This window comes from Arvicanthis niloticus, chromosome 24, assembly GCF_011762505.2.
Source record: "Arvicanthis niloticus isolate mArvNil1 chromosome 24, mArvNil1.pat.X, whole genome shotgun sequence".
Lineage (NCBI taxonomy): Eukaryota > Metazoa > Chordata > Mammalia > Rodentia > Muridae > Arvicanthis > Arvicanthis niloticus.
Window position 1 is genome coordinate 25129390 of NC_133432.1, and position 27087 is coordinate 25156476.

General features: G+C 49.3%; 3 protein-coding genes across 3 annotated transcripts; all 3 read right to left on the bottom strand.

Moving 5' to 3' along the window:
- Nucleotides 1-40: 40 nt before the first annotated feature.
- On the bottom strand, nt 41-1340 carry LOC143437877 (claudin-13-like). Its single transcript, XM_076923134.1, has 2 exons — nt 376-1340; nt 41-301 (listed from the first exon to the last, which is right to left on the bottom strand). The coding sequence occupies exons 1-2, from the start codon at nt 1007-1009 to the stop codon at nt 294-296; spliced, it is 642 nt and encodes a 213-aa protein (XP_076779249.1). The 5' UTR covers nt 1010-1340; the 3' UTR covers nt 41-293.
- A 7143-nt stretch (nt 1341-8483) lies between these two features.
- Nucleotides 8484-9648, bottom strand: LOC143437879 (claudin-13-like). Its single transcript, XM_076923135.1, has 2 exons — nt 8820-9648; nt 8484-8745 (listed from the first exon to the last, which is right to left on the bottom strand). Exons 1-2 carry the CDS (start codon nt 9427-9429, stop codon nt 8738-8740), a joined length of 618 nt encoding a protein of 205 aa, XP_076779250.1. The 5' UTR covers nt 9430-9648; the 3' UTR covers nt 8484-8737.
- A 12732-nt stretch (nt 9649-22380) lies between these two features.
- On the bottom strand, nt 22381-23572 carry LOC143437880 (claudin-13-like). The gene is made up of 2 exons (XM_076923136.1): nt 22721-23572; nt 22381-22646 (listed from the first exon to the last, which is right to left on the bottom strand). The coding sequence occupies exons 1-2, from the start codon at nt 23352-23354 to the stop codon at nt 22639-22641; spliced, it is 642 nt and encodes a 213-aa protein (XP_076779251.1). The 5' UTR covers nt 23355-23572; the 3' UTR covers nt 22381-22638.
- Nucleotides 23573-27087: the final 3515 nt, after the last annotated feature.

Consider the following 27087-nt stretch of genomic DNA (forward strand, 5'->3'; position numbering starts at 1 on the left):
GCAACCAGAGACCAAAGAACCAGCTCCATCCAAGTCCAGCTTGAAGGAACAATGACTTTATTGGGGTCCCTTAGAGTATCACAGGTGACACGGGCAGCTTCACCCCCAAGAAGCCAACCTCAGCATGGTGCCAACTCAGCTAGCTGCATCCACAGAGTCCCCTGCACAGCTTGTGGGCAGGTCCATAGACTGCCTTTTCTCCCTCCAGTTCGGTGATTCTAGATCCTGGAGAGAGGCCTCTTGAGGAAGCTTTCCAGAACTCTCTCCTACTCCAAGATTGAGTGTGTTGGCCATCAGACATCTGTAGAATAGGGTCATAAGATGATCTGAGGTCAGTCTAGAAATAAGCAACTCAAAAGGTAGAGAGATACCTACCTGAGGTATTGCTGTTTGATTCTGAAGAACTGTAATCCGGGATGTCACTGAATAATTTGATGTCGACACAGAGCAAGATGCCTCCCAACAATAGCAGCACAGAGCTGGTCCAGGCCAGGTAGAGTGAAACACCCATCTCTGCCTTCTTCAAGTCACCCAACAATGGGTTGAAGAAGCCATGCATGATGTTGTGTGTTACCCAGGACAGGGGTATCAGCATCAGAAGGCCAGCACTAAGGAACATGCCACCGGCTACATTCAAGACTTTGAAATTGAAACCACTGAAAAGATTGATGTTACAAATGGATATTCTCCACACATACATATAATCACCCCCAACCATGCACAGCAGCAGTCCCAGCCAGGTTCCAATGGCGCAGAAGACCATAAAGACTCGAGACACCTTTAGGTCCTGTGTTACTAGTATCCGGGTACCATACCAAGTACACTGTATCTGGCCGTTTCCCTGATCCTGGCACATGTGCCACAGACCCTCCCAAATGCTGGCATCTGGGTTTGTCTCATCATCTGTAAGTATCACCCTCCAAACAGGCAGCACACAGCTCATGATTGTACTCAGCCAACCCAATGTCGTTATGACGTAGCTGATGGCATCTTGTTTCTTTAAGACCATGGCTCAGAGTCTGATAATGGCAGGACCAGGAAGAGAGTCGGGGTCCAGCTCTAGAGATGCAGGATTCCAAGTGCCAAGGATAGAATTTTAAAGTATCAGGGGCCAGCCTATCCCCTGTGATGCAGAGTGACACAGAGCAAGTATGAGATGCAACTGTCACCAACGATGATCTAGGTAGTCAAATGTCAAGTTCCAGCAAGTGTGACCACAGCAGTTGACACAGAACTTTATCTGGTGAAACAGACTGAGCTTCCAGGCTGCTCTGGCAGAGGGTGGAGCAGAGGGAGGGGCTTCTGTTTCTGATGCTTTCCCAGATTAGAGCTCAGTGTTTCTTTTTCTTCCTTCCTTCCTTCCTTTCTTTCTTTCTTTCTTTCTTTCTTTCTTTCTTTCTTTATTTATTTATTTATTTATAATGAGTGTGTGTGCACCTGAGCATGCTTCTTGAATGCATGTTCATGTGTGCATGCATGTATGTGTGTGCACCTGCGTGTTGGGGATTGCATTAGGCTGGAGCTCACTAGTAAGGCTAGACTAGCTGGCTACTGAGCCTTGAAGGGCGTCATGTCTCCACTTCACTGACTTGGGCTTACCAGCAAGCACTACCACATCCAATATTTTTATGTGGGTTCTGGGAATTGAACTTGGGTCCTGTATACCCCCAAATCAGGATGTAAGGACTTCTGAACTCAGACCCAGCAAAGTCACCTTAAAACCTCAATTCTGAGCAAGAGTTTCCATCTAATACTAAGAAATCCCATTTCTCTCTACATGGGTACCCACAGTCACACACAAATACCATATACACTCACTCCTAGACATTAATAAAAAACTAATTTAAATATAATTTAAAGGGAAAGAAAGTTCCTTTCTGCTCTTGTTTAATTGGTCTAAGTAGGGTACCAGGCAGCAGAAACGGCAGAGTCTCGCCCCAGCTTCCCTTCTTGATTCACTGCCAGGAATCGGCTAAGCATGAATTGGCCAGGATGCCCCTCTCTGGCCAAAGGAATGAACCTCAAGGTTCAACATGGAGGATTCCAGATAGGACAAGATTCTCTTTGTGGTGCTGTCTGTCCTTAACTGTCCCTCCCCTCGTTAGAAAAGGGAACTCCTCACATTGTTTTGTTTTGTGTTTAGGGACAGAGTCTATGTATGTAGCCCTATCATGGAACTGACTTTGTACACCAAGCTACCATCAAACTAGGAGATGCTCCCGCCTCTGTCATCTGAGTGCTGGCATGAAAGATAGGTGCCACCACAGCCCAGTACTGGGAAGGATCCCAGACCTCAGAATACAGAGACAAGCAGATATTTTGAGTTCGAGGACAACCTAGTCATCTTTCCTGCCCCCATTGATTTATTTATTTACTTTATGTCCTCCTCATAGCCCCTCCTCCTCTCAGTCCCCTCCTCATGTGTTCCCTCCCCACCACCATGTTTCCTTCCCCATTACCTTTGAGAAGGGGGAAATGCCCCCTGGGTATCAACCCACCCTGCCTCCTCAAGTCATTGCAAGACTAGGTACATCCTTTCTCACTGAGGCCACATAAGGCAGCCCAGTTAAAGGAGCAGGCTCCACAAGCTGACAACAGAGTCAGGATAAGACCCCGTTCTAGTTGTTGGGAGACCCACATGAAGACCAAGCTGCACATCTGCTCCATGTGTGCAGGGTGCCTAGGTCCAGCCCATGTAGGCTCTTTGGTTGATCATCCAGTCTCTAGAAGCCTCCAAGAGTACAGGTTAGTTGACTCTGTTGGTCTTCTTGTGGGGTCCCTATCCCCTCTGGGTCCCTCAATCCTTTTCCTTGCTCTCCCACAAGACTCCCTGAGCTCCATCTAATGTTCAGCTGTGGCTGTCTGCATCTGTTTTGGTTAGCTGCTGGGTGGAACCTCTCAGAGGACAGTTATGCTAGGCTCCTCTCTGCAAGCACAACAGAGTACCATTAATAGTGTCAGGGATTGGTGCTTGCCCATGGGATGGGTCTCAGTTGAGCAAGGAAACATGTCCAAAGGCAACTTATACAAGAAAGACTTTAACTGGGGTTACAGCTTCAGAGGTTAGAGTTCATGATGGTTTCAGGGCAAAGACATGGTAGCAGGAACAGTGGGACCTCACACCTTGATCAGGGAGTGAGAAGCAGAAAGAGCACACTGCAAATGGTACCAGTCCACTCAAAGTGGAAAATCTACCAGAGGGACACATCTTCTCCAACAAGGCCACACTTCCTAATGCTTCCCAAACAGTTCCACCAATCTGAAACTAAGTCTGAACTTATAGGAGCCATTCCCATTCAAACACACACACTGGGAGGTGTGAGTGGGGGCGCTACATAGCAAGTTCAGGGGGGCCAGGGCCAGTGGGATATAATGAGGCCCTGTCTGAAAAAGAAAGAAAATCAGATACCTAGCACCTGAAGAGAAACAAGTTGATCTCTGGACTCCATATGAGTGTGCACACACCTGCCTATGTACCTGGACAACCATGCATACACCAACACACAAATACAGACACACATTGTCTTAATTACCATCCTCTTGCTGTGAAGAAACACCATGACCAAGGCAATTCTTAGGAAAGAATGCATTTTATTGGGGCTGGCTTACAGTTTCAGAGGCTTAGTCCATTACCACCATGGCAGGAGCATAAAGTTAGAGCAGTAACTACATCCTGATCCCCAGGGGGAAAGAGCCTGGGCCTGGCTTGGGCATTTAAAACCCCAAAGCCCATCCCCAGTGACACACTTCATCCAACAAGGCCACACCTCCTAATCCTTCTGATCCTTTCAAAGATTTCCACTCCCTGGTGACTAAGCATTCAAATGCATGAGCTGGGGGGCGGGGTGTAGTTCCTATTCAAATCACCACATATACTTACACATACAATTAAAACTCCAAAGGAGAAAAAATTACTGCTTACAACAGATCTGATAGTAATTTATTAAACCTATAACCCCAAATCTCACTGCTCACACAATGAAAGTCTGTTTTTTTTCCTTCCTGCCACAGGGGAGTGGCACTGAGGAGGAGAAGGAGGCCACCAGGAGCCATCATTCTGGGAAGAGGAGGAGGCCACCATGAGCCACCATTCTGCTTCACACAGTCAGCAGCATCTGCTCCACAATGTGACAGGTAGATGGAGATCCAGACAGCATCAGGAATGAGACCTGTAGGGTCTGGTCCCCGGGGATTGTAGTCCTGTTCTCTGGCCAAAAGCCCCAGTGGCCACGCCCACATTCTGAGCATGCTCAGAGACCATGGTCCAGGCTCTGGTTCTCTGTTCTCTTGATGGCGCCATTACAGCCTGTGGAGCCCTTAGCCTTCTACTCTGTCTTTCACACATTGTTCTTTTTACCTCTTGATAAGCTGTGTTTTTCTCCAGGACACGAGGTGCTGCACTTCCTGGCCTACTGAGCAGTTATAGGGGTCCTCGCCCTCTATCCCGAGCGTTCCTGGGCCTTTTCCATCCACTTGGCACAGGCCCATTGGATCCTGACATTAAGAGCACAGTCACACTCAGCCCCCCTCCGTCTATCCCAGGCTGACCTCTATCCTGAGTACAAGGATCAGCTCCCCAAGGGACCCACAGAGAGGTGGGGTTGTGACTCAATTGATAGTTATTAACCTAACATGAAAAGGCTGGGTCCTATCCCCAGCACCTCATAACCCAGACCCACAACCCAAGGTGGGTCACCTCTGTCATGCCAGCAGTCTAGAGGCAAGAGAAACAGAAGTTCAAGGTCATCCCCAAAGGAACTAGTTCAGGCCAGCATGAAATCCTGTCTTAAAAACTAAAACCAAAACCCCTCAGAGTGAGCAGGAGAACACCCAGCTCAGCCACCTTTCCACAGCCAGCCCTACCCTGCTCCAGAGCACCCCCAGGTGGGATCCTCTGGGGAAAGAGAGGGCCAGCACCTAGGAAAAGCATTTTTGCAGAAAAGCATTAACTGGAGGGGAGAGATAAGAGGAGGATGGGCAGAAGCCCATCAGAGGAGTCTAATTCCAGGTCACATGCCTCTGACAGGATGGCAGATGTAGCCATTGCTACAGCCTGAGGACCTGAGTTCAGATGCTACACCTGTGCAGGCTCACACTCAGATAATCCAAACTCTGTAGGGAACACACAGCTGGGTCCTGCAGCCGGTTGACTGGCCACACTGGACTAACTGGTGAGTGCTTACCAGAGCGACTGGCAGCCAGGTGGTTATCAAGACCCAGAATTATCTTCTCCAGACCAGCAGCAAAAGTGCCAGGGCCACAGACTATCAGTAACTTCAGAGTTGAGCTCAGTGACATGAAGACCTTCGGGAGTGTTTCAAGATCTGGCCATGCTGGCACCAGGCTGGCTCAGTCCCTGCTTGCCCATTCCCCAACTGGCAGAGCCTCTGGCATTAACATCCTGGGTGTCAGCTCTGTTCCTTTCAGTCTGATCCTAGTCAGTCACCCCAGATACAGGTGGTAACTGTAGACCATGGGATGACTCCATCTAAGTCCTGGTTAGGGGACCAGTGACTTCATTGGGGACCCAAGTTCCTAGGAGACTCAGAGCTGTATCCCCGGGAATCAAACAGAACACTGCTGATCATGACAGCTGTATCCGAGGAGCTTCATAAAAGTGTTTTCCCTCTCCTGTATCCCCAGCAGTGCTTTACCAATATAGAGCCTGAGGAAGGGACCCCTAAGCTATAGGGAAACATAAAACATAAAGTCACAAAATGGTCTGAGTTGCCTACAGATAAACTAATCCAAAACAGAGAGGGGCCTCCCTCATGCATTTGTGTTGTCTGAGGGAGGGTTGTGCACGAGGCCCTCAGAGGGACTGGGCTGGTCCTTGCTAGTTGGACACTTGCACCACAACAAGGCTCCTCCCAGCAGAAGGAAGCCCAGGTTTAGAGCAAGGAACCCATCTCTGGTTTCCATATCAAGACCAGCTGAGGTCGTTGTGTGTTGACCTTGTGTGTCAAGATGTGTCTCTGTGTCTACTGCAAAGAAACCTAGGTAGACTCTTGGGGCAGCACATTCATGCTCATGCTTGCGGCTGTATCTTAGTTTCTTCCCAAGATCCTCCCTTTCCTCTTAACTCTTATGTTTAAAGGTATGTATGTGTCATGGTTTGTATAGGAATGGCCCCCATTCATGTGTTTGAATGCTTGACCCAGAGAAAGTGGCACTATTAGGAGGCATGGCCTTGTTGGAGGAAGTGTGTCACTAACCACTCCACTGGGCCAAGCATATTCAAACCACCACAGCCCCCACATCTGTTATTGGACCAGTAGTGGCTCCAAGTAGCCATTGATGATGTGTATTATCTAGGACTCAGATACCAGCACCAGCAGGCTGGCTCCCGAGAGCAGCTAAACAACTCCATAATGATCCTGACCCTGATTTTCTCATTCTGCCTCCACTCACTGAACTTGTCCAAAGTTCCTCACAGAAGAAAACTAGAGCCTGTTACACCCATGCAGAGGGCCATGACCTGTTACAATGACACAGAGGGTCATGACCTGTTACAATGATGCAGAGGACCATGACCTGTTACAATGATGCAGAGGACCATGACCTGTTACAATGATGCAGAGGACCATGAGAGCCATGAGCATCTAAGGCAGCACTGTCTGGAAGGCATGCACCTGCACTGCATCCAGCCACACCCTTGAACCTCTCAGATCTTCCACAAGCCCTCCCAAACACAGACATCTTCTCTTCCAAATGTTTCACCTCTCACCACCTAAGCAGCGCACAGGAGCAATTAGCCAACCCAGTGTGGCCAGAGAGATGCTGACTGGCTACAGTTCCAGGGGAGCCATGGCTCAGAGCCCATTGGAATCAGGACAGGGAAACTGGGTGGGAGTGAGGGGTGGCCAGGAGATCAGCTCTGAGATGCCAGATTCTAGGAGCTGATGGTGTCCTCTAGACAGATGCTGACAAATACTTCCCTGTGAGTTCAAAGCCAGTCAGAGACTCCACTAACACCAGTATCTGTGTAAAGTCTGAGTTGGCAAGTGTGGTCACAGAAGTTGACCCAGGGATCCAGTGATACTGATCTTCTATGTGGTTCTGGCAGAGGGAAGGGCAGAGAGGAAAGCTTCAGTCCCTGGCCACATATCAGATCCTCTCCTCCTCCCTCTTCTCCTCCTGCTCCTCCTCCTCCTCTGGCTCTTCCTCTTTCTTTTCTCCTCTTCCTCTCCCTACTCCTGTTCCTACTTCTTTTCTTCCTTCTCATCCTCTTCTCCTCCTCTTCCTCCTCCTCCTCCTCCTCCTCCTCCTCCTCCTCCTCCTCCTCCTCCTCCTCCTCCTCCTCCTCCTCCTCCTCCTCCTCCTCCTTCTTCTTCTTCTTCTTCTTCTTCTTCTTCTTCTTCTTCTTCTTCTTCTTCTTCTTCAAGACTGAGTTTCCCTGTGTAACCCCTGAATGTCCTGGAGATACTCTGTAGACCAGGCTTACCTTGAACCAAGAAGGATTACCTTGAACCCAGAGAGCTGCCTGCTTCTGTCTCCCTAGTGCTGGGATTAAAGGCATGGGCCACCACCTCCCCCACTATAAACTCTTCCTTAAAGTACCTTTAGTCAGGTGTCTGCTCAGAGCAACTAGAAGGATAAGAAAGACATCTAGGTTCACAAGGGTCACCAAGTCACATGAGGAACACCCACCCCTACTCTTCCTACACATACAACCCTCCTCCTCCTCCTTCTCCTCCTCTTCCTCTTCCTCCTTCTTGTCCTTGTCCTCCTCTTCTTCTTCTTACTAATCCTCCTCCTCCTTCTCTTCTTCCACCCCTTCCTCCTCCACCACCCCCTCCTCTTCACCATACAGCTCAGAACGTCTGAAGAAAGGGAATAAGCCTGGGGACCTGAGTTCAGAGCCCAACATCCATGTAAACAGACACACATGGAGGCCCACACCTGCAATCCTAGCATTGAGGAAGCACAGACAAGAGGCCCTGGAGCTTGTAGAAGGGCCACCAAGTCTGGATGATTCCATCAGTTCAAGATTGAGTGACTGAATCTCTGTCAAATATCTGGCAGAGAAAGGATTGACAAAGACTCACTCTGGCCTCCACACATGTTTTCTCACCATCACACATGTGGAGAAAGCACACATACATATAAAACACATAGTTGATGTCTGAAACCAGGCTGGACTCTCCTGTGAGCTGGCATATGTGCTGCCCGAGTGACTGCCAGCCAGGAGCAGCTGGTTATCAATACCAGCGATTACCTTCTGCAAGCCAGTGGCAGAGGTGCCAGGAGAAAGGTTATCAGTAATTTCAGAGTTGAGCCTGGTGACAAGACCTTCAGGAAGGTGTCACAGTGGACCAGGATGACACCCAGCTGGCTTTGTCTCTTCTTGCCCATTCCCCAACAACCAGCAATCCCTGGTATTACTATTCTGGGGTCCGCTGTTTCCCTTTTTCTCTATTTCCAGTCACCCCAAATTGAGAGAACAACCAGAGACCAAAGAAACAGCTCCATCCAAGTCCAGCTTGAAGGAACAATGACTTTATTGGAGTCCCTTAGAGTATCATAGGTGACACGGGCAGCTTCACCATCAAGAAGCCCACCTCAGCATGGTGCCGACTCAGCTAGCTGCATCCACATAGTCCCCTGCACAGCTTGTGGGCAGGTCCATAGACCTGTCTTTTCTCCCTCCAGTTTTGTGATTCTAGATCCTGGAGAGAGGCCTCTTGAGGAAGCTTTCCAGAACTCTCTCCTACTCCAAGATTGAGTGTGTTGGCCATCAGACATCTGTAGAATAGGGTCATAAGATGATCTGAGGTCAGTCTAGAAATAAGCAACTCAAAAGGCAGAGAGATACCTACCTGAGGTATTGCTGTTTGATTCTGAAGAACTGTAACCCGAGCGGTATCTGTCTAATCGGATGTCCACACAGAGCAAGATGCCTCCCAACAATAGCAGCACGAAGCTGGTCCAGGCCAGGTAGAGTGAAACACCCATCTCTGCCTTCTTCGAGTCACCCAACAATGGGTTAGAGAAGCCATGCATGATGTTGTGTGTTACCCAGGACAGGGGTATCAGCATCAGAAGGCCAGCACTAAGGAAGATGCCACCGGCTACATTCAAAACTATGGTTCCATTACTTAAAATTTTCAAAATATTGATGCGACGATCTCCAACCATGCACAGCAGCAGTCCCAGCCAGGTTCCAATGGCGCAGAGGACCATTAAGGCTCGAGACACCTTTAGGTCCTGTGCTACTGGTATCTGGGTATCATACCCTGTACATTGTATCCAATTGTTTCTCTGAACCTGGCACATGTGCCACAGACCCTCCCAAATGCTGGCATCTGGGTTTGTCTCATCATCTGGAAATGTCATCCTCCAAACAGGCAGCACACAGCTCACTATGGCACTCAGCCAACCCAGTGTCGTCATGCAGTAGCTGATGGCCTCTTGTTTCTTGAAGACCATGGCTCAGAGTCTGATAATGGCAGAACCAGGAAGAGAGTCAGGGGTCCAGCTCTAGAAATGCAGGATTCCAAGTGCCAAGGATAGAATTTTCAAGTATCAGGGGCCAGCCTATCCCCTGTGATGCAGAGTGACACAGAGCAAGTATGAGACGCCACTGTCACCAAGGATGATCTAGGTAGTCAAATGGCAAGCTCCAGCAAGTGTGACCACAGCAGTTGACACAGAACTTTATCTGGTGAAACAGACTGAGTTTCCAGGCTGCTCTGGCAGAGGGTGGGGCAAAGGGAGGGGCTTCTGTTCCTGATGCTTCCCCATATTAGAGCCCAGTGTTTTTCTTTCTTTCTTTCTTTCTTTCTTTCTTTCTTTCTTTCTTTCTTTCTTTCTTTCTTTTCTTTCTTTTATAATGAGTGTGTGTGCACCTGAGCATGCTTCTTAAATGCATGTGCATGTTCATGTGTCCATGCATGTATGTGTGTGCACCTGCGTGTCGGGGTTGCATTAGCCTGGAGCTCACTAGTGAGGCTAGACTAGCTGGCTACTGAGCCTAGAAGTGCCTCATGTCTCCACCTCACTTTCTTGGGCTTACCAGCAAACACTACTACCACATCCAACATTTTTATGTGGGTTCTGGGGATTGAACTTGGGTCCTCCAATCTATACCTCCAACTCTGGATCTGTGGACTTCTGAACTCAAACCCAGCAAAGTCACCTTAAAACCTCAATTCTGAGCAAGAATTTCCATATAATACTAAAAAATCCCTTCTCTCTACATGGTTATCCACAGTCACACAAACATACCACATACACTCACTCATAGATATTAATAAAAAATTAATTTGTATATAATTTAAAGGGAAATAAAGCTTCTTTCTGCTCTTGTTAAATTGGTATAAGTAGGGTACCAGGCAGCAGAAATGGCAGAGTCTGGCCCCAGCTTCCCTTTCTTGGTTCACTGCCAGGAATCAGCTAGTCATGAATTGGCCAGGATGCCCCTCTCTGGCCAAAGGAGTGAACGTAAAGGTTCAGCATGGAGGATTCCAGATAGGACAAGATTCTCTTGGTAGTGTTGTCTGTCCTTCTTAACTGTCCCTCACCTCATTAGAAAAGGGAACTCTTCCCATTGTTTTGCTTTGTGTTTAGAGACAGAGTCTATGTGTGTAGCCCTGGCTATCATGGAACTGACTTTGTAGCCCAAGCTTGTCTCAAACTGGGAAATGCTCCTGCCTCTGCCTTCTGAGTTCTGGGGTCAAAGATAGATGCCACCACAGCCCAGTACTTGGAAGGATCCCAGATATCAGAATACAGAGACAAGCAGATATTTTGAGTTCGAGGACAGCCTAGTTGTCTTTCCTGACCCCATTAGTTTATTTATTTACTTTATGTCCTCCTCATAGCCCCTCCTCCTCTCAGCCCGCTACTTATCTGTTCCCTCCCCACCACCATGTTTCCTTCCCCACCACCTTTGAGAAGGGGGAAATGCCCCCTGGGTATCAACCCACCTTGCCTCCTCAAGTCATTGCAAGACTAGGTACATCGTTTCTCACTGAGGCCAGATAAGACAGCCCAGTTAGGGGCATAGGCTCCACAAGCTGACAACAGAGTCAGGATAAGACCCCGTTCAGTTGTTGAGAGACCCACATGAAGACCCAGCTGCACATCTGCTCCCTGTGTGCAGGGTGCCTAGGTCCAGCCCATGTAGGCTCTCTGGTTGATCGTCCAGTCTCTAGAAGCCTCCAAGAGTACAGGTTAGTTGACTCTGTTGGTCTTCTTATGGGGTTCTGTGAGGTCCCTATCCCCTCTGGGTCCCTCAGTCCTTCTCCTTGCTCTCCCACAAGATTCCCTGAGCTCCATCTAATGTTTAGCTGTGGCTGTCTGCATCTGTTTTGGTTAGCTGCTGGGTGGAGCCTCTCAGAGGACAGTTATGCTAGGCTCCTCTCTGCAGGCACAACAGACTACCATTAATAGTGTCAGGGATTGGTGCTTGCCCATGGGATGGGTCTCTAGTTAAGCAAGGAAACGTGTCCAAAGGCAACTTACACAAGGAAGACTTTAACTGGGGTTACAGCTTCAGAGGTTAGACTTCATGATGGTTTCAGGGCAAAGACATGGTAGCAGGAACAGTGAGACCTTACACCTTGATCAGGAAGTTAGAAGCAGAGAGAGCACAGTGCAAATGGTGCCAGTCCACTCAAAGTGGAAAACCCACCAGAGGGACACATCTTCTCCAAAAAGACCACACCTCCTAATCCTTCCCAAACAGTTCCACCAATCTGAAACTAAGTCTGAACTTATAGGAGCCATTCCCATTCAAACACACACTGGTCAGGGGGCTACATAGCAAGTTCCAGGTGGGCCAGGGCCAGTGAGATACAATGAGGCCCTGTCTGAAAAAGAAAGAAAACCAGATGCCTAGCACCTGAAGAGAAACAAGTTGATCTCTGGACTCCATATGAGTGTGCACACACCTGCCTATGTACCTGGACAACCATGCATACACAAACACACAAATACAGACACACATTGTCTTAATTACCATCCTCGTGCTGTGAAGAAACACCATGACCAAGGCAACTCTTATGAAAGAATGCATTTTATTGGGGCAGCTTACAGTTTCAGAGCTTAGTCCATTACCATCATGGCAGGAGCATAAAGTTACAGCAGTAATTACATCCTGATCCCCAGGGGGAAAGAGCCTGGGCCTGGCTTGGGCATTTGAAACAGCTAAGTCCATCCCCAGTGACACACTTCCTCCAACAAGGCCGCACCTCCTAATCCTTCTGATCTTTCAAAGATTTCCACTCCCTGGTGACTAAGCATTCAAATGCTTGAGCACCGGTGGTGGTGGGTGGGTGGGTGGGTGGGGGGTAGTCATTCCTATTCAAACCACCACATATACTTACACATACAATTAAACACACAAAGAAGAAAGGATTACTGCGTACAACAGATCTGACAGTGATTTATTAAAGAAATAAACCCAAATCTCACTGCTCACACAATAAAAGTGTTTTTTTCTTCCTGCTACAGGGCAGTGGCACTGAGGAAGAGGAGGAGGCCACCATGAGCCACCATTTGGCTTCACAGTCAGCAGGATCAGCTCCACAATTTGACAGGTAGATGGCACCATCTCCAGAGAGCATCAGGAATGAGATCTGTAGATCTGGTCCATGGGGATTGTAGTCCTGTTCTCTGTCCAAAAGCTCCAGTGGCCACGCCCACATTCTGAGCATGCTCAGAGACTATGGATCCAGGCTCTGGTTCTCTGTTCTCTTGACTGCACCCTACAGCCTGTAGAGCCCTTAGCCTTCCACTCTGTCTTTCACACATTGTTCTTTTTACCTCTTGATAAGCTGTGTTTTTCTCCAGGACACGAGGTGCTGCACTTCCTGGCCTACTGAGCAGTTATAGGGGTCCTTACCCTCTATCCTGAACCCTCCTGGGCCTTTTCCATCCACTTGGCACAGGCCCATTGGCTCCTGACATTAAGGGCACAGTCAAGCTCAGCCCCCCGATGTCTATCCCAGGCTGACCTCTATCCTGAGTACAAGGATCAGCTCTCCAAGAGACCCACAGAGAGGTGGGGTTGTGACTCAATTGGTAGTTATTAACCTAACATGAAAAGGCTGGGTCCCATCCCCAGCACCTCATAACCCAGATCCATGACGCAAGGTGGGTCACATCTGTCATGCCGGCAGTCTAGAGGCAAGAGAACCAGAAGTTCAAGGTCATCCCCAAAGGAACTAGTTCAGGGCCAACATGAGATCCTATCTTAAAAACTAAAACCAAAACCCCTCACAGTGAGCAGGGCTGGTTGCCACCCATCACTCCACCCCCAGGCTGACCTCACCTTCCAGGACAGCCTGGGATTCCATAGGATGTCCCCATCATGAAGAAAGCAAAAGAAAATGGAAGGACAGAGGATAACGTTCTGTTCCTCAACACCAGCCACGGTTCAGGTGCTCAGAGGCAGATGGCTCAAGGTGTCCCACACTGAGCAGGGCTCCCAAAAGCTCAGGGAGGCTACAACTTCTACACCTTCTCAGCCACTGTGGCCTAGGGTGTGAGCTTCTGCACAGACCTAGAAGCCCTTCCACATCCATGGAATAACCTCAGGCCACCCTTCCCCAACTTCTCACAGACAGAGTCCATTCTCTGCCCAGCTGAGCGCTCATTAATCCCTCTCTGCCCCCTGCGCAGGGCCTAGACCTCACTCTGTCTTCTGCATGGGATCAAGATACTAGAAATACAGGAGGAAGAGGCAGGTGTGGTGGGGGCTGACTTTTAGCAGAAAGTGGCTATCAGCTTTGCAGCCATCATGAGCCATATACCCTGACATGAGACTTGGATTACAATAGCCTACAACAGCTGAGTACACTCTGATAATCTTGGTTTAGATACCTTGGGTGTGTGAGATTAAAGGTGTGTGACTTAAGAGTGTGACCTAGAGATCAGATTTAGAGACAAGATCTAAGGGCGTGATTAAAGGTGTGACCAAAAGGCATGGCTTCGAAGTGAGACATATAAAAGGCGGAGGCAGACAGAAGAGAATGAGACACTTAGAGGAAATATACTCTTTAGGGAGACTCTTTAGAGAGTACAGCTAGACTTGGGACTTGGACTAGGAAGAGAGACTGAAGAATAAACGTGATTGAATCACACTCTGTCTGGTCTCCATTCTTCGAGTCCGTCCTTACTCTCTCTCTTGCTGAACCCCGAGAGCGGCAGCTTGGGCCAGGATACAATGTCCGCCAAAGGCAGGGCAGCCTGGGCCTCAACATTTTGCTCGGGGCGAGACATTTTTGGCCACCCGAACGTAGGGCTAGTGCAGTTCTCAACACAGGTGAATCTCTGTGAGCTCAGGGCCAGCATGGTCTACAAAAACATCAACCAGTGACACACAGTGAAACCTTGTCTGAATCCCACCTCTCTGCCCTCTCCCCTAGCCTCTGGCCCCTCCTCCACCCTCTGCAGAAGCCCAAGGCCCCTCCGCCCCTGACCCTGACCCTGACCCTGACCCCGCCCCTTCACCATATCCCCTAACAAGCCTCTCAGCCCCATCTGATATCAAACCCTACATGGACCCAAACCCAAACACCAAAATAGATAAATAAATAATTAAACAAACAAGCAAATAAATAAATAAAAGGAGAAGCCAGCTGAACTCCAACACCCATCCCCCTCTGCTTTCTGACTGCAGACAGAATATGACCAGCACCCAGTCTCATGCTCCTGTTCCCTGGCTGTCACTGTCCTATTCTCAATTATGAGTCACAATGAACCCTTGCTTCCCTCTTTAAGTAGCCTCTGTCAGGCATTTTGTCCCATCAGTGGGAAGAGGAACAAGCCCCACCACCCCGAGTTCACAGGAGTCACCAAACCACAGGAGGAACACCCAGCTCGGCCACCTTTCCACACCCAGCCCTCCCCTGCTCCAGAGCACACCAGCTGGGAGCCTCTGGGGAAAGGGAGAGCAACACAACACTGCCCTATCAGACCAGCACCTAAGGAAAGCATTTTTGCAGAAAAGCATTAACTGGAGGGGAGAGATAACAGGAGGATGGGCCAAAGCCAATCAGAGGAGTCTAATTCCAGGTCACATGCCTCTGACAGGATGGCAGATGTAGCCATTGCTACAGCATGAGGATCTGTGTTTCAGATGCTACACCTCCACGGGGCTCACACCCAGATAATCCAAACTCTGTAGGGAACACACAGCTGGGTCCTGCAGTCTGTTAGTTGGCCATGCAGGACTAACTGGTGAGTGCTTACCTGAGTGACTGGCAGCCAGGTGGTTATCAAGACCCAGGATTATCTTCTCCAGACCAGCTGCAGAAGTGCCAGGGCCACAGACTATCAGTAACTTCAGAGTTGAGTTCAGTGACATGAAAACCTTCAGGAGTGTTTCAAGATATGGCCAGACTGGCACCAGGCTGGCTCAGTCCCTGCTTGCCCATTCCCCAACTGGCAGCCCATCTGGCATTAACATCCCCATGTCAGCTCTGTTCCCTTCAGTCTGATCCTAGTCAGTCACCCCAGATACAGGTGGTAACTGTAGACCATGGGATGACTCCATCAAAGTCCAGGTTAGGGGACCAGTGACTTCATTGGGGCCACAAGTTCCTAGGAGACTCAGAGCTGTGTCCCCAGGAATCCAACCAGAACACTGCTGATCATGACAGCTGCATCCAGGGAGCTCCACAGAAGTGTTTTCCCTCTCCTGTATCCCAAGCAGTGCTTTACCACTTTAGAGCCTGAGGAAGGGACCCCTAAGCTATAGGGAAACATAAAACATAAAGTCACAAGCTGGCCTGAGCTGCCTACAGATAAACTAATCCAAAACAGAGAGGGGCCTCCCTCATGCATTTGTGTTGTCTGAGGCAGGGTTGTACACGAGGCCCTCAGAGGGACTGGGCTGGTCCTTGCTAGTTGGACACTTGCACCACAACAAGGCTCCTCCCAGCAGAAGCAGAAAAAAAGCTGGTCCAGTCCAGGTTTAGAGTGAGTCACCCATCTCTGGTTTCCATGTCAAGACCAGCTGAGGTCATTGTGTGTTGACCTTGTGTGTCAAGATGTGTCTCTGTGTCTACTGCAAAGAAACCTAGGTAGACTCTTGGGACAGTACATTCATGCTCATGCTCGAGGCTGTATCTTAGCTTCTTCCCAAGATCCTCCATTTCCTCTTAACTCTTATGTTTAAAAGTATGTATGTGTGGTGGTTTGTATAGGAATGGCCCCCATTCATGTGTTTGAATGATTGGCCCAGAGAGAGTGGCACTATTAGGAGGCATGGCCTTGTTGGAGGAAGTGTGTCACTAACCACTCCACTGGGCCAAGCATATTCAAACCACCACAGGCCCCACATCTGTTATTGGACCAATAGTGGGTCAGAGAGGCCATGGATGATGTGTATTATCCAGGACACGGATACCAATGGCAGCAGGCTGGCTCCCGAGAGCAGCTAAACTACTCCATAAAGATCTTGACCCTGATTTTCTCATTCTGCCTCCACTCACTAAACTTGTCACAGAGGCAAACTGGAACCTGTTACAAATGCAGAGGAATGACCTGTTACAACCATGCAGAGGGCCATGACCTGTTACAATGATGCAGAGGACCATGATCTGTTACAATGATGCAGATGCCCATGACCTGTTATAATGATGCAGAGGACCATGACCTGTTACAATGATGCAGATGCCCATGACCTGTTACAATGACACAGAGGACCATGACCTGTTACAATGATGCAGAGGACCATGAGAGCCATGAGCATCTAAGGCAGCACTGTCTGGAAGGCATGCACCTGCACTGCATCCAGCCACACCCTTGAACCTCTCAGATCTTCCACAAGCCCTCCCAAACACAGACATCTTCTCTTCCAAATGTTTCATCTTTCGCACACAGGATCAATTAGCCAGCCCAGTGTGGCCAGAGAGATGCTGACTGGCTACAGTTCCAGGGGAGCCATAGCTCAGAGCCCATTGGAGTCAGGACAGGGAAACTGGGTGGGGGTGAGGGGTGGCTGGGAGATCAGCTCTGAGATGCTAGATTCTAAGAGCTGATGGTGCCCTCTAGACAGATGCTGACAAAGCCTTCATTGTGAGGTCAAAGCCAGCCAGAGACTCCACTAACACCAGTGTCTGTGTAAAGTCTGAGTTGGCAAGTGGGGTCACAGAAGTTGACCCAGGGATCCAGTGATGCTGATCATCTATGTGGTTCTGGCACAGGGTAGGGCAGAGAGGGAAGCTTCAGTCCCTGGCCACATATCAGATCCTCCTCCTCCACTTCTTCCTCCTCCTCTTCCTCCTCCTTTTCCTTCCCCTTCTCTTTCTCCTTCTCCTTCTCCTTCTCCTTCTCCTTCTCCTTCTCCTTCTCCTTCTCCTTCTCCTTCTCCTTTACCTTCTCCTTCTCCTTCTCCTGTAGAGTGAAAAGTTATGAAGACCATTTTATGAAATATATATAGGCTTTTTCTTTACCCTAGACCTGAGCCAAAGAATGCAGGTTCCAGAAGGCAGAACTGAATGTAAGATTTCAGACCCTCAAGCCTCAGGGAAAAGAACCCTCCTGTGGGTGGGGAAGGCCCAAAGCATGAAGACACACATTCTTGACCACAAATAAAGATGCAAATCATCTGGGTGGTTCCAAGAACTAGCTAACTTTCCACTGTTCTTGGTTACCCCATCCCCCCCCCTTGAGGTCTTCCTAGTGTTACAGCCTACTGATGTTCAAAATTTGTAAAGCAACCAATCATGTGTAACTGCGTGAAAATTCCTCCTTTTCCCCACCCCATGCTATAAAAGACCCCTTAGCCCTCCACTCGGGGTCAATTCAACTCCTGCGGAGGGGAACCAAACTGACCTTGGCTAGCCAATTCTCCCCAATAAACCTCTGCTGATTGCATCCAGGTATAGTATCTGGTGATTTTGGAGTGACCATGATTTCCCGAGACTTGAGTAAGGGTCTCCCAAGTTTGGAGGTCTTCACTCCTTCCCCTTCCCCTTCCCCTTCCCCTTCCCCTTCCCCTTCCCCTTCCCCTCCCCCTCCCCCTCCCCCTCCCCCTCCCCCTCCCCCTCCCCCTCCCCCTCCCCCTCCCCCTCCCCTTCCCCCTCCCCTTCCCCTTCCCCTTCCCCTTCCCCTTCCCCTTCCCCTTCCCCTTCTCCTCCTTCTCCTTCTCCTTCTCTTCTTCCTCCTTCTCCTCCTCCTCCTGCTCCTCCTCCTCCTCCTCTTCTTCCTCCTCCTCCTTCTCCTTCTCCTTCTTCTACTTCTTCTTCTTCGACAGAGTATCTCTGTGTAGCCCTGACTGTCAGGAGTGAGATCTGTAGATCTGGTCCATGGGGATTGTAGTACTGTTCTCTGTCCAAAAGCCACAGTGGTCATGCCCACATTCTGAGCATGCTTAGAGACCACAGATCCAGGCTGAGCTTCTCTGTTCTCTTGACAGTGCCTCTACAGCCTGTGGAGCCCTTAGCCTCCCACTCTGTCTTTACACATTATTATTTTTACCTCTTGATAAGCTGTGTTTTTCTCCAGGACTCAAGGTGCTGCTCTTCCTGGCCTACTGAGCAGTTATAGGGGTCCTCGTCCTCTATCCTGAACCCTCCTGGGCCTTTTACATCCACTTGGCACAGGCCCATTGGCTCCTGACATTAAGGGCACAGTCACGCTCAGCCCCCCTCTGTCTATCCCAGGCTGACCTCTATCCTGAATACAAGGATCAGCTCCCCAAGGGACCCACGGAGAGCTGGGGTTGTAACTCAATTGGTAGACTTATTAACCTAACATAAAAAGGCTGGGTCCCATCCTCAGCACCTCATAACCCAGACGCACAACCCAAGGTGGGTCACCTCTGTCATGCCAGCAGTCTAGAGGCAGGAGAACCAGAAGTTCAAGGTCATCCCCAAAGGAACTAGTTCAAGGCCAGCATGAGATCCTGTCTTAAAAACTAAAACCTAAACCCCTCAGAGTGAGCAGGAGGAACACCCAGCTCAGCCACCTTTCCACACCCAGCCCTCCCCTGCTCCAGAGCACCCCAGCTGGGAGCCTCTGGGGAAAGGGAGAGCAACACAACACTGCCCTATCAGACCAGCACCTAAGGAAAGCATTTTTGCAGACAAGCATTAACTAGAGGGCAGAGATAAGAGGAGGATGGGCCAAAGCCAATCAGAGGAGTCTAATTCCAGGTCACATGCCTCTGCCAGGATGGCAGATGTAGCCATTGCTACAGCCTGAGGACCTGAGTTCAGATGCTACACCTCCACGGGGCTCACACCCAGATAATCCAAACTCTGTAGGGAACACACAGCTGGGTCCTGCAGTCTGTTAGTTGGCCATGCAGGACTAACTGGTGAGTGCTTACCTGAGTGACTGGCAGCCAGGTGGTTATCAAGACCCAGGATTATCTTCTCCAGACCAGCTGCAGAAGTGCCAGGGCCACAGACTATCAGTAACTTCAGAGTTGAGCTCACTGACATGAAAACCTTCGGGAGAGTTTCAAGATATGGCCATGCTGGCACCAGGCTGGCTCAGTCCCTGCTTGCCCATCCCCCAACTAGCAGCCCCTCTGGAATTAACATCCCTCCTGTTGGCTCTGTTCCTTTCAGTTTGATCCTAGTCAGTCACCCCAGATACAGGTGGTAACTGTAAACCATGGGATGACTCCATCAAAGTCCAGGTTAGGGGACCAGTAACTTCATTGGGGCCCCAAGTTCCTAGGACACCCAGAGCTATATCCCCGGGAATCCAACCAGAACACTGCTGATCATGACAGCTGCATCCAGGGAGCTTCATAAAAGTGTTTTCTCTCTCCTATATCCCCAGCAGTACTTTACCAGTATAGAGCCTGAGGAAGGGACCCCTAAGTTATAGGGAAACATAAGACATAAAGTCACAAGATGACCAGAGCTGCCTACAGATAAACTAATCCAAAACAGAGCGGGGCCTCCCTCATGCATTTGTGTTGTCTGAGGCAGGGTTGTGCATGAGGCCCTCAGAGGGACTGGGAGGGTCCTTGCTAGTTGGACACTTGCACCACAACAAGGTCCCTCCCAGCAGAAGCAGAAGGAAGCTGGGTCAGCTCAGGTTTAGAGCGAGGAACCCATCTCTGGTTTCCATGTCAAGACCAGCTGAGGTCATTGTATGTTGACCTTGTGTGTCAAGATGTGTCTCTGTGTCTACTGCAAAGAAACCTAGGTAGACTCTTGGGGCAGCACATTCACACTTATGCTTACTGTTGTATCTTAGTTTCTTCCCAAGATCCTCCCTTTCCTCTTAACTCTTATGTTTAAACGTATATATGTGTGGTGGTTTGTATAGGAATGGCCCCATTCATGTGTTTGAATGCTTAGCCCAGAGAGAGTGGCACTATTAGGAGGCATGGCCTTGTTGGAGGAAGTGTGTCACTAACCACTCCCTGGGCCAAGCATATTCAAACCACCACAGGCCCCACATCTGTTATTGGACCAATAGTGGGTCAGAGAGGCCATGGATGATGTGTATTATCCAGGACACAGATACCAGAATCAGCAGGCTGGCTCGCGAGAGCAGCTAAACTACTCCATAAGGATCCTGACCCTGATTATCTCATTCTGCCTCCACTCACTGAACTTGTGCCCAGTTCCACACAGAGGCAAACTGTAGCCTTTTACAACCATGCAGAGTGCCATGACCTGTTACAATGATGCAGAGGACCATGACCTGTTACAATGACACAGAGGACCATGACCTGTTACAATGATACAGAGGACCATGACCTGTTACAATGATGCAGAGGACCATGACCTGTTACAATGATGCAGAGGACCATGAGAGCCATGAGCATCTAAGGCAGCACTGTCTGGAAGGCATGCACCTGCACTGCATCCAGCCACACCCTTGAACCTCTCAGATCTTCCACAAGCCCTCCCAAACACAGACATCTTCTCTTCCAAATGTTTCATCTCTCACCACATAAGCAGCACACAGGATCAATTAGCCAGCCCAGTGTGGCAGAGAGATGCTGACTGGCTACAGTTCCAGGGGAGCCATAGCTCAGAGCCCATTGGAGTCAGGACAGGGAAACTGGGTGGGGGTGAGGGGTGGCTGGGAGATCAGCTCTGAGATGCTGGATTCTAAGAGCTGATGGTGCCCTCTAGACAGATGCTGAGAAAGCCTTCCCTGTGAGGTCAAAGCCAGTCAGAGACTCCACTAACACCAGTGTCTGTGTAAAGTCTGAGTTGGCAAGTGTGGTCACAGAAGTTGACAAGGGATCCAGTGATACTGATTTTCTATGTGCTTCTGGCAGAGAGTAGGGAAGATATGAAAGCTTCAGTCTCTGGACACAAATCATCAGATCCTCTCTCTCCTTCCTTCTCCTCCTCCTCCTCCCCTTAATTCCACCTTCCTCCTCCTCCTCCTCCTCCTCTATTCCTCCTCCTCTTCTTCCTCCTTCTCTTCCTCCTCCTCCTCCTTCTTTTCCTTCTTCTTCTATGAAAGAGTTTCTCAGTGTGGCCCTGACTGTCCTGGACTCACTCTATAGACCAGGCTTACCTTGACTCAGAGAACTGCCTGCTTCTGTCTCCCTAGTGCTGGGATTAAAGGCATGGGCCACCACCTCCCCCACTATAAACCCTTCCTTAAAGAACCTTTAGTCAGGTGTTTGCTCAGAGTAACTAGAAGGATAAGGAAGACATCTAGGTTCACAAGGGTCACCAAGTCACATGAGGAACACCCACCCCTACCCTTCCACTCATACAACCCTCCTCCTCCTGCTCCTTCTCTTCTTCCAACCCCTCCTCCTCCCCCACATACAGCTCAGAACTTCTGAAGAAAGAGAATAAGCCAGGGAACTTTGTTTAGAACCGAACACCCATGGAAAAGGCCACACATGAAGGCGCACACCTGCAATCCTAGCACTGAGGAAGCACAGACAAGAGGCCCTGGAGCTTGTAGAAGGGCCAGCAAGTCTAGAAGATTCCATCAGTTCAAGATTCACTGACTGAATCTCTCTCAAAGATCTGGCAGAGAAAGGATTGACAAAGACACCTCACTCTGGCCTCCACACATGTTTTCTCACCATCACACACGTGGACAAAGCACACACACATATAAGACACATATTTGATGTATGGGAACAGGCTGGACTCTCCTGTGAGCTGGCATATGTGCTGCCCGAGTGACTGCCAGCCAGGAACAGGTGGTTATCAATACCAGCGATTACCTTCTGCAAGCCAGTGCAGAGGTGCCAGGAGAAAGGTTATCAGTAATTTCAGAGTTGAGCCTGGTGACAAGACCTTCAGGAAGGTATCACGGAGGACCAGGATGACACCAGGCTGGCTCTGTCTCTTCTTGCCCGTTCCCCCAACAACCAGCAAGCCCTGGTATTACTATTCTCGGGTCTGCTGTTTCCCTTTTTCTCTATTTCCAGTCACCGCATATAGAGAGCAACCAGAGACAAAAGAACCAGCTCCATCCAAGTCCAGCTTGAAGGAACAATGATTTATTGGGGTCCCTTAGAGTATCACAGGTGACTCAGTCAGCTTCACCACCAAGAGGCCCACCTCAGCATGGTGCCAACTCAGCTAGCTGCATCCACAGAGTCCCCTGCACAGCTTGTGGGCAGGTCCATAGACTGTCTTTTCTCCCTCCAGTTCGGTGATTCTAGATCCTGGAGAGAGGCCTCTTGAGGAAGCTTTCCAGAACTCTCTCCTACTCCAAGATTGAGCGTGATGGCCATCAGACATCTGTAGAATAGGGTCATAAGATGATCTGAGGTCAGTCTAGAAATAAGCAACTCAAAAGGTAGAGAGATACCTACCTGAGGTAGTGGTGTGTGCTCCCGAAGATTTGTCTTCGGGGGGGTCACTGAATAAGTGGATGTCGACACAGAGCAGGAAGCCTCCTACCAATAGCAGCACGAAGCTGGTCCAGGCCAGGTAGAGTGAAACACCCATCTCTGCCTTCTTCAAGTCACCCAACAATGGGTTAAAGAAGCCATGCATGATGTTGTGTGTTACCCAGGACAGGGGTATCAGCATCAGAAGGCCAGCACTAAGGAACATGCCACCGGCTAACTTCAAAACTTCGAAATTGGAACCATTCAAAAGATTCATGCGACAAATATAGATTCTCCAAAAAGAGTCATAACGATCCCCAACCATGCACAGCAGCAGTCCCAGCCAGGTTCCAATGGTGCAGAGGACCATAAAGACTCGAGACACCTTTAGGTCCTGTGTTACTGGTATCTGGGTACCATACCAAGTACACTGTATCTGGTGGTTTTCCTGAACTTGGCACATGTGCCACAGACCCTCCCAAATGCTGGCGTCTGGGTTTGTCTCATCATCTGTAAGTATCACCCTCCAAATGGGCAGCACACAGCTCACAATGGCACTAAGCCAACCCAAAGTAGTCATGAAGTAGCTGATGGCCTCTTGTTTCTGTAAGTCCATGGCTCAGAGTCTGATAATGGCAGGACCAGGAAGAGAGTCGGGGTCCAGATCTAGACATGCAGGATTCCAAGTGCCAAGGACGGAATTTTCAAGTATCAGGGGCCAGCCTATCCCCTGTGTTGCAGAGTGACACAGAGCAAGTATGAGACGCCACTGTCACCAACGATGATCTAGGTAGTCAAATGGCAAGCTCCAGCAAGTGTGACCACAGCAGTTGACACAGAACTTTATCTGGTGAAACAGACTGAGCTTCCAGGCTGCTCTGGCAGAGGGTGGGGCAGAGGGAGGGGCTTCTGTTCCTGATGCTTCCCCAGATTAGAGCAAAGTGTTTCTTTTTCTTTATTTCTTTTATAATGAGTGTGTGTGCACCTGAGCATGCTTGTTAAATGCATGTTCATGTGTGCATGCATGTATGTCTATGCACCTGCGTGTCGGGGTTGCATTAGCCTGGAGCTCACTAGTGAGGCTAGACTAGCTGGCTACTGAGCCTAGAAGTGCCTCATGTCTCCACCTCACTGACTTGGACTTATCAGCAAACACTACCTCATCCAACATTTTTATGTGGGTTCTGGGAATTGAACTTGGGTCCTCCGATCTATACCCCCAACTCTGGATCTGTGGACTTCTGAACTCAAACCCAGCAAAGTCACCTTAAAACCTCAATTCTGAGCAAGAGTTTCCATATAATACTCAGAAATCCCATTTCTCTCTACATGGGTACCCACAGTCACACACACATACCACATACACTCACTCATAGACATTAATAAAAAATTAATTTAAATATAATTTCAATGAAATAAAGGTTCTTTCTGCTCTTGTTAAATTGGTATATAAGTAGGGTACCAGGCAGCAGAAATGGCAGAGTCTGGCCCCAGCTTCCCTTCTTGATTCACTGCCAGGAATCTGCTAGGCATGAATTGGCCAGGATACCCCTCTCTGTCCAAAGGAATGCACCTAAAGGTTCAGCATGGAGGTTTCCAGATAGGACAAGATTCTCTTTGTAGTGCTGTCTGTCCTTCTTAACTGTCCCTCCCCTCATTAGAAAAGGGAACTCTTCCCATTGTTTTGCTTTGTGTTTAGAGACAAAGTCTCTCTGTGTAGCCCTGGCTATCATGGAACTGACTGTGTACACCAAGCTAGTGTCAAACTAGGAGATCCTCCTGCCTCTGCCATCTGAGTGCTGGGGTCAAAGATGGGTGCCACCACAGCCCAGCACTGGGAAGGATCCCAGACCTCAGAGTGCAGAGACAAGCAGAGGTTTTGAGTTCGAGGACAGCCTAGTTGTCTTTCCTGCCCCCATTAGTTTATTTATTTACTTTATGTCCTCCTCATAGCCCCTCCTCCTCTCAGTCTCCTACTCATGTGTTCCCTCCCCCCATGTCTCCTTCCCCACAACTTTTGAGACAGGCAAATGCCCCCTGGGTATCAACCCACCCTGGCTCCTCAAGTCATTGCAAGACTAGGTACACCCTTTCCCACTGAGGCCAGATAAGACAGCCCAGTTAGAGTAGCAGGCTCCACAAGCTGACAACAGAGTCAGAATAAGACCCCGTTCTAGTTGTTGGGAGACCCACATGAAGACCAAGCTGCACATCTGCTCCATGTGTGCAGGGTGCCTAGGTCCAGCCTATGTAGGCTCTTTGGTTGATCATCCAGTCCCTGGAAGCCCCAAAGAGTTCAGGTTAGTTGACTCTGTTGGTCTTCTTGTGGGGTCCCTATCCCTTCTGGGTCCCTCAGTCCTTCTCCTTGCTCTCCCACAAGATTCCCTGAGCTCCATCTAACGTTTACCTGTGGCTCTCTGCATCTGTTTTGGTTAGATGCTGGGTGGAGCCTCTCAGAGGACAGTTATGCTATGTTCCGTGCACCTCCCAAATCCCTTTTCACCCGCGAATAAGGACAGGAGGCAATAATCGGGTATACTGCAAACGAGGATTTACTTCTTGTCACGCGGAAAGACGGAAGAAACCGGAAGCGGCCTAGCTTAAATACACCCTAGAGTGACGTATTCACTTCTGATTGGCTGTTCGCTCACCACCCAATATTATGCCTCGGGATTGGCCAGTGACTTGGCAGTCTTTCTGCCTAGCAGCTGCGCAGTTAATTGTTTACAAGTGGGAAGACACGAGGCCAGCGCCATCTTGGAATGGAAACCACTGACTCCGGCTTCCTACAATGCTAGGCTCCTCTCTGCAAGCACAACAGAGTACCATTAATAGTGTCAGGGATTGGTGCTTGCCCATGGGATGGGTCTTGAGTTGAACAAGAAAACATGTCCAAAGGCAACTTACACAAGAAAAACTAACTGGGGTTACAGCTTCAGAGGTTAGAGTTCATGATGGTTTCAGGGCAAAGACATGGTAGTGGGAGCAGTGGGACCTCACACCTTGATCAGGGAGTGAGAAGCAGAGAGAACATACTGCAAATGGTGCCAGTCCACTCAAAGGAGAAACCCCAACGGAAAGACACATCTTCTCCAACAAGGCCACACCTCCTGATCCTTCCCAAACAGTTCCACCAATCTGCAACCAAGTCTGAGCTTATAGGAACCATTCCCATTCAAACACACACTGGGGGGAGTGGGGGTACATAGCAAGTTCCAGGCGGGCCAGGGCCTGTGAGGTGTAATGAAGCCCTGTCTGAAAAAGAAAGAAAACCAGATGCCTAGCACCTGAAGAGAAACAAGTTGATCTCTGGACTCCATAAGAGTGTGCACGGCAGAGCGGTGGTGGCACACGCCTTTAATCCCAGCACTTGGGAGGCAGAGGCAGGCAGATTTCTGAGTTCGAGGCCAGCCTGGTCTACAGAGTTAGTTCCAGGACAGCCAGGGCTACACAGAGAAACCCTGTCTCAAAAAAAATCAAAAAAAAAAAAAAAAAAAGTGTGCACACACCTGCCTATCTACCTGGACAACCATGCATACACAAACACACAAATACAGACACACATTGTCTAATTACCATCCTATTGCTGTGAAGAAACACCAGCCCAAGGCAACTCTTATGAAAGAATGCATTTTATTGGGGCAGCTTACAGTTTCAGAGGCTTAGTCCATTACCATCATGGCAGGAGCATAAAGTTACAGCAGTAACTACATCCTGATCCCCAGGGGGAAAGAGCCTGGGCCTGGCTTGGGCATTTGAAACCCCAAAGCCCATCCCCAGTGACACACTTCCTCCAACAAGGCCACACCTCCTAATCCTTCTGATCCTTTCAAAGATTTCCACTCCCTGGTGACTAAGCATTCAAATGCATGAGCACCAGTGGTGGTGGGTGGGTGGGTGGGTGGGGGGTAGTCATTCCTATTCAAACCACCACATATACTTACACATACAATTAAAACTACAAAGGAGAAAGGATTACTACATACAACAGATCTGATAGTAATTTATTAAACAAATAAAGCCAAATCTCACTGGTCACACAATGAAAGGCTGTTTTTTGTTTTGTTTTTTTTTCCTACCATAGGGCAGTGGCACTGAGGAGGAGAAGGAGGCCACCAGGAGCCATCATTCTGGGAAGAGGAGGAGGCTACCATGAGCCACCATTTTGCTTCACACAGTCAGAGGCATCGGCACCACAATTTGACAGGTAGATGGAGCCATCTCCAGACAGCATCAGGAATGAGACCTGTAGGGATTGTAGTCCTGTTCTCTGTCCAAAAGCCACAGTGGCCACACCAACATTCTGAGCATGCTCAGAGACCATGGTCCAGGCTCTGGTTCTCTGTTCT

Coding starts and splice junctions, on each gene's coding strand:
- LOC143437877 (XM_076923134.1), bottom strand. CDS start 1,009: ATGGTCTTAAAGAAACAAGATGCCATCAGCTACGTCATAACGACATTG.
- LOC143437879 (XM_076923135.1), bottom strand. CDS start 9,429: ATGGTCTTCAAGAAACAAGAGGCCATCAGCTACTGCATGACGACACTG.
- LOC143437880 (XM_076923136.1), bottom strand. CDS start 23,354: ATGGACTTACAGAAACAAGAGGCCATCAGCTACTTCATGACTACTTTG.